The sequence below is a fragment of the Malus domestica genome, chromosome 08 (genome assembly GCF_042453785.1).
Source record: "Malus domestica chromosome 08, GDT2T_hap1".
In the NCBI taxonomy this organism is placed as follows: domain Eukaryota; kingdom Viridiplantae; phylum Streptophyta; class Magnoliopsida; order Rosales; family Rosaceae; genus Malus; species Malus domestica.
In genome coordinates this window covers 24,536,096-24,546,552 of record NC_091668.1, presented here as the reverse complement: position 1 = coordinate 24,546,552, position 10,457 = coordinate 24,536,096, and the positions used below count along the sequence as shown (strand labels likewise).

The 10,457-nt window shown below is 36.9% G+C and overlaps 1 protein-coding gene across 1 annotated transcript; it reads right to left on the bottom strand.

Moving 5' to 3' along the window:
- Nucleotides 1-4,111: 4,111 nt before the first annotated feature.
- Nucleotides 4,112-10,240, bottom strand: LOC103441653 (glucose-6-phosphate isomerase 1, chloroplastic-like). Its single transcript, XM_008380340.4, has 14 exons — nt 9,480-10,240; nt 9,242-9,364; nt 8,932-9,030; nt 8,450-8,533; nt 7,636-7,779; nt 7,497-7,562; nt 6,932-7,000; nt 6,706-6,813; nt 6,029-6,081; nt 5,809-5,947; nt 5,499-5,655; nt 5,214-5,292; nt 4,621-4,687; nt 4,112-4,522 (listed from the first exon to the last, which is right to left on the bottom strand). The coding sequence occupies exons 1-14, from the start codon at nt 10,008-10,010 to the stop codon at nt 4,388-4,390; spliced, it is 1,854 nt and encodes a 617-aa protein (XP_008378562.3). The 5' UTR covers nt 10,011-10,240; the 3' UTR covers nt 4,112-4,387.
- Between the last annotated feature and the right edge of the window lie 217 nt (nt 10,241-10,457).

The following is a 10,457-nucleotide window of genomic DNA, read 5'->3' as shown; positions in this document are numbered from 1 at the left end:
AAATGTTCCGACGTAGATTATAGGATAAATTATTTTCCAAAAATAAAGCGGCCGTATCCGTCGCGGAATATTCAACGCAGAGGAATTTCTTAATGTGTCGGGTGGTATATTATATGTTACTATTTAAATAAATTTATCAATCAAGTATATAATAAATAAAGTATATTTTTGTATTTTAAATACATTGAAATTTTTCTCATCAACCTGGCAAAGTGGAGCTCCATGTTTTTGTTTTTGGAGGCAGGTTCTCTGCTCTCTCACTTCCCGTGTCCCCGTGTTCGTGTTTGTGTGGTTACGGTTAAACCACAATAATATTTTATATTACTATTCTTTTTTTATCTTATTATTTCTATAAAAAGATAATATAAAATATTAACGTGAATTAACTGTGACCATACAAAACAGAATGGCACGAAAAATGAAGGGCAGAGAATCTTCGTCCTTTGTTTTTAGCATTTTTGAATTATTTGTCTCAAGTGAGAAGAATTATAATAAATTCCTAAATTCCGAACGTTGTAGTGGGGACACGCTATTTGGTCTGATTTCGCGCTAAACAAGATTTTCCACTAACTTGGATTGGTACTGTAGTGGGGTCCCACATGCCGTACTTTTCTTCTTTTCTAACTTATTTGGCAACGGAAAATTAGATCATACTAAGTTTCTTCTTCTGTGATTTTTTTATGATTTCAATTATTAACTGATACATATTAAGTTTTAATAATAAAATTAAAGAAAGTTTAAAAAAATACGTGTCATTTAATGATTGGAACCAGTCACAATAATTGGAACCACAGTCACGCAAATTTGGATGGGAAAGATTTGATCTCACTGAAAACACCTTTTTAGGCAACAAATCAAACTTTAATATTGTCAATAATATTATGTGACTATTCATTTTGGTCAATATGCAATTTGTAGATAGTTTAAAGGTTTGTTTGAATGTGTTTTTAAAATAACTTTTAGAAAAAATATTTTTGGGTTCCAAAAGTACTTGAAGTGCTTTCTACAAGAAGTACCAGTTATGTACTTCTTTTAGAAAACACTTGTTCGAATTCCTTCGGTGACTAATATAACATTTAACCAACTAAAGTTATCTCTCGACTCAAAAAAGAAAAGGTAGCACACCAAAACGAAAACTAAAATCAAACAACAGTCAAATTTGCATCCATATATCAATTCCTATAATGTTTTCTTGCTACAACATTTAATGTTATAAATGCCATATTGCTCATTAATTTGCCATATTTACTCTTATCATATTTTGACGTTTTATATTCTCTCACTCCGACGATTATTTATACTATTATATGTCATGGTGAATTTTTTGAGAGTAGATACGATATTCATTGATGAAAAGGAAAACGTATAAATCAGGATGAGTATAGCATGCATAATTGGATCTCGATAAAAACTTTGTCGGATATTTCAACCTGATCGAAGAAAAAGAGCTTCCCACACTAACAAACTTATAGTTAACTATTATCATCGATACGCACAAAATATTAGAAAACTAATAAATCGTCACAAAGCACAATCGTGCAATTGCATTAGCACATCCGTAAGAATTGCAGGTGGATACTCTCCTTCCTTCAACTCTCATCATAAAATCATAATCGGACTTCAGTCCGTTAATCAACAATTTTCATCTTGTGATGATAGGAGAGGAGGGCATTCAAGCCTCTATGGTATGAATTTAACGTTCATATTCAAGCTGCTCATTGCGGCATAACCAAATAGGTATATGAATATGTTAAATTCGGTAGATTCAAATAACTTCGAGTATTTATTTCCGACATTCATGAGAAATTATTTTGTCAACTTTCTTGGATTGAGGCTTAGGGTTCGTTGATATGTATGACAATATACTTTTTTAGGGTATTTATTTTAATATACCTTTTTGTTTATACATACATTGGGATTTTGCAGCTAAACAGAAATTACAACAATGTTGACATAAGTTTAGTCAAGTATAACAGGGTGAGGAGGGCAGAGAGAGGATCATCGCCGAATTCTCTTTGTGAAGATCTTGGGGATCCTCCAATCACATATGTTCATCGTACATCGTACGGTCAGTTTTTGTCAATACTGTTTATATTCAATTTTAAATAAAAAAAAATTAACAATAATTTCTGACAGTACGATGTACGATGAACGAATGTGATTGGAAGATTCTCATAATCCTCATTAAAACGATCCGCTGAGAATCCCCCTAGAGGTGGGTAAGGGCCATTCTGGAAGTCAAGAATTCGTGAGGGCCTCCTCACCCGATTCTAGGCTTTCTCACCTTCTTCTCAAAACCCCACTTAACTATTGACAAAATATAAATTAACTACAATAGTGTTCTATCATTTTTGTAATCATGCTCGAATCTTTCTGCTTGTTATTTAGATAAGTTTCATATAGATATCCCTTATATTGTAAAAATCATGTAATTTGTAGTGTTAATATAGGATCATTTGGAAGTTGTTTTACAATGGTTGAAAACGTTTTTGGTAAAATATTTTTCAAACAAATTTTTTGTAAAAATGCAAGTAAATCCTGAAAAAGTATTTAAAGTGCTTCCTATAAGAAACACATTAATTGGTGTTTCTTGTATGAAGCACTTTTAATGCTTTTGGAACAGAAAAACATGTTTTCTAAAAGTATTTTCAACTTTTTAAAAGTACATCTAAACGAGCAGATAATCTACTTGATTTAATTTGTTTTGGGTATGGGTTTGGGCATACTTTAATTTGAAAATTAAATAATGTTCACTTTGTACTACCACTTGAGATTGGAATCGGAATGGACCAACCCATTTGTTTAATGAGTTTAAATTACTATGTTTCCTTGTCTTTTTCAATTTACTTTTGAGTGTGATAAGTAATTAACAGATTCGATGTGGCTTATGCATTAGCGCTTATGCATTAGCCCTCATGCTATTTGTGCATGAAGTGGGAGCCACCGGTCACATGCGGCTCACACCGCCAACCAAACATTGGACGCACGCGAACGGTGTACATCTAGATGTTCTGCGTTACCCTTAAACTCACCACCTCACCAAATACTTTACACTCTACCTTTATACAAGTGAAAAACAAATACGGAGTATACAATACAGTATACGTGAACAAAATCGTACCTTACATTTTTATGTATGTATGTATGTATTATTATATATATAAGATATATTGATAATATACTTATCTCTTTCTTCATGCAGTTCTGGTACCACATGAGGCAGCAACGTACTGTTAGTACTCGGATCAATCAATACACGAAAGCAAAGCCACAACTCCAATAAATGATATATGAGAGTTTCAACTCAAATTGGGGTTCTAAACTTTTGCTTGCTTTCCAATAGACCAACCATTAGAGTTTGGATTAGATTAACTAACAATTATCTTAGGCCATACCACACAAGCAAAACACACAAAATGACTAGTAGGAAGGCATTTTCCGTCCTAAATTCCTAATCCCTACATGTTTATAAAGTGCAAGTAATGTGTTGCTTAATTTTTTTTGTTATAGAATTGTAACTTTCACACTTTCCTTTTCCCCTTCTAGATAAATTGGATTGTTCCTCTTATTTCCATATACGTTGATTTCAATTTAATAGTAAAAACAAAACATGAAAAATAAAGTGCGAAAATCATTTTGCTTTTCCAGATAACCATTAAATTGATAAAGAAATCTCTCACTTACCAATAAAGAAGAACACAATTAAATCGTCGTATTAAGTGGCTTAGCGATTTTTTGAAAACGGTATTGAAAATCCAGAGTTTCACTCAGCTTCCACAGAGAGTTCAAATTCTTGTGCTGTTTTTTTTTTTTTTTTTTTTTTTTTGGGAAAATAGCAGGCAACCGTTGGAGATGGACAATGACTGACATGGACAAATTGGAAATTTGAGTTGAATCTCACCCCAACACCAACACAATCATCCATTACTTGTCTTTACTTTTGCTTCGTGGACCATTTGGTTTGTCAACTTGCAATCCAGGACAAAATCATTTGAAAATTGAAAAATCGGTCATTCCATCGACAAAACTTTCATGTGCTCTTTTGGGTTATCGGAACGTCTGCCATTATTTGACTCTAATTAAATCCTCATTAGAACAAAACACCATCAAATTAGGCTGACAGTGTCGATACTGTGCAGAAAATGTTGACAAATGACTGAATGAGGACGATTTCATGTACAATATTCTGATAAACCAGCTTATTTATCATCCCTAATTACATCGTTACAAACGCTCATAACGAAAAAGTCTCGTAAGTGGATTTTTATTTCCGGGTTAACTCGACCAGATTCGCAATTCCAAATATAAGGACAAGATACAGAGGGAAGAAGATGAAACTTTCCGGATGCGTAAATTCAAATACTTGCGTAATACAGGAAGGATGAAATTAACCGTACAAGGCATCCACGTTGCACTCTCCGAGGAAAACTTTGATGCTTCGTGGTGAACCGCAGTTGCCTTCAGCGATGATTGCTCTGTCGTTGGCAGCCATGTGAGCAATGATCTTGTAGATCATTTCAATCTGGAGGAGTTGGGTAAGAACGTTAGCAAAAGAAATGAACTACTTGAAATTAGTTTTTGTTAACGAGAGATAATTATCAAAGGGGAAACTGGTAATACATCTTCAATAGCATGACACCGGTCAGCTACTTCTTCAAGCGTCAACGGTTCAACAGGATCCTTGCAGCTGAAACAGAAAGATAGTGGCAGTGAGAATCTGAAACAAACAATGACAACCCCAGTTGCATTTTTAGCTTATGTGACATATGGTAGAAGTGGTCCTTCATTCAGATTTTGTTTCTTTTCCAAACAATGACAAGGTTGTCATATTCGTAATAGTATAACAGATAAGACCTTCCGCATATTTCCTTCCACATTTGAGAGGCCTTCAAATTCAAAATTCGGCATTTCATCACCGGGATGTGACACCAAATGTGCTCCATAGCAAATTGCCAATTTCCTTTTTATTTTGTTAAAAATACAAAAATCCGGATTCTCTGTGAGCATCTTTCCGAATAATGATCCTCTTGTCACACTTGCAGAAATTTTTGTTTCTTTTGGGTAATGATCTGTTGTAAGAAATTGCCTTTTCCTTTTAATTTTGTTAAAATATAAAATCATACACCAGGAAGATAAACATAGAATTCTTAAAGTCTCTTCATTTCAGAACCTATGCAAAAACGAGGTTGATTGCTAATAATTTGACGGCATACCTGGCCTCATTGAGTACTGCTAAAACCCGCTTCTGAAGGGCTAATACTTCTCCAGCTGCTTTTTTCCCAGCTTCAACACCTGAGACAACAATTAAATGCAGGGGATTTAACAAAGACAGATGAAAAGAAGAAAAATTATGTGTCAATAATAAATGAACGTTCTCAGTTTTAATACCCGGGGCAAATGCATAATGCACTAAAACAAAATAAAACAAAAAAAAAAAAATCTTTCATTTCTCATTCATTCACTTCCAGACCCAAGGATGGTCAAAACATATTATTTACCAGGTTGATGGTAGGCGTTAATGTTTACAAGTGAAGCATATATCCCGACTGCTCTCTCATAAAGTGCAATGAGAGCACCCACAGATCTTGGTGTCACTTCTTCCACTGTAACTGTAATTGACTCCCGCTCGTTTGAATAAAGAGCCGACCTTGTTCCCTGTAAAACCTCAGTTTACAATATTTACATAGATGCAGGTATGTGAGGAAATAAAAACATAACCAGTATCAGTCTGTCAGAGAGATAAAACAATAAAACATGGAGTCACCCAACAGGTAGTCACTTATTATGGGCTCTTATAATGAATCTAACCTGCAGCATTCCAAACAGGTAGTCACCACATGTGACGCCAGGTTCAAGCTCCCAATCATGACCTGGGGGCCTATCACGTAGTACTTCGATGAATGTCACAAAGAAATTGTGCACACCATCTCTCAGTTGTTGAATGTAGCTGTTGAAACAGGTGCATCAGGCTCACAAATAGTTTACATCAAATTATGGATCAACTTAGTAATGAAAACTGAAAACTTACGCATGCTGATCCGTGCTCCCTTTATTTCCATAGACAGTAAGTCCTTGATTCACCTGTAAAGCAAAAGGTGAGCTCATTCTGAAACTATCAATTACAAAATATTGACACCCACCGTTGAAGCATCTATTATGGATACTACTAATTAGGCATGAACAGACTTAAATAATCTACTATGCTTGGTCATCAAATGAAGAAGGTTCAGAACGCATTCTATGCTAAATTCCTAAATGACAACTAATAAAGCTTACACACATTACGAATGGGATCAAAATTCAAAGATCAGGACTTGCAGAACTTAATAAAAGCTCGACACTATCTGCGATGCTACGTACACATTTAAATCTCATATTATTCCACACTAGCCCTAAACTCATCACATATGCCAACTGTTCTAAGTGATGAAGCATTGAAGCATGGTCACCTAGGGAACTTATACAAGGGTAAAAACACGGTATGAATGTCCGTTTTTATTTGGCTCAAAACATGGTACAGAAGTCAAAACTAGACTGCTATTTATTAGTGCAAATACCTACCATGCAGAGGGCAACATCTAAAAATATCGCAAAATCCAAGTCTATATTGAAAACTGAACTAAATGTTTTCAGGACGATCAACTTTTACCCACTCAAAATCAAAGTAAATGAACAAAAGAATGGTATACCGATTGCTGCACATACCCGATTACCATTAAGGTCAAATTCCTTCCCAATAGATTCCATGACCAGCTGTTGCAAATACCGACTAAATAATAATAGGCTGTCCTTGTAAGGAAGAACAACCATATCCTGACGAAATGCGAAGAGCGAACATTTAGAAACTTTGGAATGAAAAAAACCCACCATCAAGAGATCAGACTAAAATTTGACAGTATTTAGGGAGTAGAATAGAAGGATAAAAAGTTACCTTTGATCCCACACCGTCAGAAGCCCAATACCAGCATAAAGCAAGCAACGCAGCCGGGTTATTCCTAAGCTGAACAAAAAAGCATGAAATACATTTGTCATTTGTTTTCCACTACTATTTTGATTAGGGGACGTACTAGCCAAACAACGTAAATAGTCATTACTTATTACTTCCCATTTAGTTATGCAATTTTATTCTCATGGAGTTAAACTTGAGGTCAGACTGGAAAATCATTCACCGTTGGGAAAAAACGACTAACTGTATGACCAAAAACTAAAAAGAAGAAATGAGAGTAACAGAATACAACAGTAACAGAGCAGGTAAGTCAATGACTTCTCCAAAGAGAACTATCAAATTTGAGGAGCCAGTGGTGAAAGTTAAATGATAGAGATTTGCAAAACAACAGAATTATACATCACTATAGACAAAATGGTTTTCTTCAGAAGTAAAGTAAACTCTAGTATACAACCTCACTGACATTATGATTCAGAAAATTCGCTCTGACCAAACAGGCAGCACTAAATCCAATTAACCATAAAAAAACAGGTAGCGAATTGATGCTCACAACAGTGGTTCTGTTTGCCTCATCCATCAAGTGTCCGCCAGCAAGCATTTCTTCAATATCAATTCCCTGAAGAGGATCAGTTATATAAGATTACCCATGATAAAAATGAATGGTGCTCATATCATTTAAGGTCTCCAACCTGCAGTGCTGCCGGAAGAAGACCAACTGCAGACATTTCAGATGTTCTGCCACCAACCCAGTCAAACATGGGGAATCTAGCTAACCATCCTTCAATTCTGGCGGTGTTGTCCAATAATGATTTTTCTTGAGTTATAGCAACACCCTACACACACAAATAAATGACAAGTTGGTGATTACAATGAGAGGAGAAGGACCTGCATCAAGAGTATGGGCAACAATGGAACTATAAGTTACATCAAGATATAGCACTGCCCAAGATTAAATAAGAGGCAAAAGGTCCAGTCAATGAGGTTCTATTTCACATTCAAAATAGGGAATCTGATGCAGACAAACAGAGAAATCCAAATAGCGCTAAAACTCCTAGTAAATTATGAAAAGTAAGCCAGCCGTAAAAATTAATTGAAATTAAACATCAAAGGGTGGGGTAGACAACTAAGACCTTTTGATTAATAGGCACAAAGCACTCATCAAAATAAGATATCCGAGGCTTAAATCATGGAAAAGGAAGATGGCGAATGCAATTTCCTCATCCACGTGGCATGTTCGTCAGTCACAGTGTTGAACACCATAAATGACAATAGAAACTAAAATAGAGCTTAACATCCACTTGTAGATACAAGAATGAGTAATTACACGAGTAAAGGAATGCCAACCCACATCCAGCCAGCTAATAAACCTAATATTGTCCTCCACAACTCTGGCTCCAATAGTGACACCACGGGTTTCTATTTTTCTATAATGAAGAGAACTATTATTGATAAGTTGAGCAGCAGAATACTAATAAAGCAGAAAGAAAAACCTGAGATCAAAACCTGTTTTGCAAAATTCAGGCCAGCCTCACGGAAGGCCTTCTGTACTTCCAGTAACCCATTTCTCGTTTCAGGAGTACCTCCACTCTGAAGGAAAAAAATATTGAATTCATATCAGCATCTTGCATTAAGACATAATTAAGAACAAGGATTTTAGAATACAAAAACTAGATGGAACTGTACACTGAATGCATGCATCTTGTCTCATCTTAAATTAGTTTCTCACCTTTGTCGTACCAAAATGACTTATTTTTCTAAAATCTGGGGCTGCTAGAGTAGAAACTAATTGGAAAAAAAGGTGCAGTCCATGTGGCTTTGCCAGGAAAGTGGGGATGAAGTAAAATTGTTCGTTATAGCATAAAGGATTTTAGATGTGTTTTAAACCGTATCATCACATCTATTCGAGGTACTGATGGGAGTCACTTTATGTAGTACAATTAACGTATAATAACACAATAAAAGGCAAAGATATTTTGTATTCAAACCTTTGAAATCACAATGACAAGTGTAGAAGCCAACTCAGGACCAAGCTGTGCAATCTGATGATCAATTCCCGCTGGATCGGTATTGTCAATAAATCTTATCTGCCAACAAGACAAAAAAAAAAAAAATCATTTGCACATAAAGAATCAAAATAGGAGGGATAGAGTGATTGGCATTGAACTACACCCATATTTCATACAATTCTTCCAGCATGTAAAGATTGTGCACCGATTTTAGTTCGATGGGGGAGGTCTATACTGTCACAGAAAAGGTTGCGTGTAGGTAAAAAGGACAATGCACTTGTAAATGTACCTTAAGAGGAGGGTTATCAGGAGCTAATGCCTCAGCAACGAACTGTGGTCCAAGTGCTGAACCTCCAATTCCAACTGAAAGCACCTGAGTAAACCGCCCTTCCGGCGAAGATGGCGGCTTAATCTGCAATTTCAAACAAACCCCATTTCATCAAATTATCAAATTACACATACAAACATCTCTATTTATCAAATTATCAGTAACTAATCAGATTTAACACCAATTAACAAAATCTGACCTTACCGCTGACGACGTCGTTTGAGAACTTAAGCAGCGCCTCGAGTGTGTTCTCAATCTGCAACCTGAGGAACGAGTTGGGGGCAAGCTTAGGATTACGGAGCCAGTAATGGCCGACCATGCGGCCCTCATCGGGATTAGCAATCGCGCCTTTCTCCAGCTCCTCCATAGCCTTGAACGCCGCCTGGAACCGGGGCTCCATTTCAGAAACGAACTCGTCGGTGAACCCGACCCGACTCACATCCAGAAACAACCCGAGCTCCTTGTGCTGGTACAGCCAGTCAACGTACCTCCGCCACAGCGCATGCGGGTCCTTCACCAGCTCCTTCATCTTACTCGGAGCCCCATCGGTCTTCGCTAACTCCGCCGAGACCTCCCTAGCCACGGATAGAGAAAAGCCCCGATCCGCCGATTTGACCCGGGCCGGAAACGCAACCGAAACCGATACGAAGTCCTTCCGCAGCAAACTCGCCGGTTTCAGCTGGCGCTTGATCGTCGGAGAAGCAGAGTAAATGCCGGAGATTGAAGCCATTGGAATCGCCAATTGAGGAATTTCGAGGATTTTGGTGCTCTCACACTCCGTCACAACATGGATGTGTGCTTGGGAGTTGCAGTTGGGAAATGCGTTTGGCTTTTGGCTTTTATCTCTCTCCCCCCCCTCTATTTTTGGTGTGAGTGGCCGGCGTTTGACATGGTTTTATTTCGTTGACGGAAATAGCCTCTGTTGGTGGTGCAATTACGGGAATGCCCGCGAATATTCTTGCGTTTTCTGTCCATCGCGCTCTTTCGTGCGCTTCGCCATTCGCCGGCGCGCGGATTTGGCTCCCCCATGTCTCGAAAGGTCAATTTGGTCAAAAGGTGTCGACCGGCTTCAGTGGCGTTGATTATTATGTTTTGGTTCTTGAATTTGTTCATCATTAATCATTTTGATCATTTTGTAAAAAATTTCATTAAATAAGAATAAATGATAAAAATACTC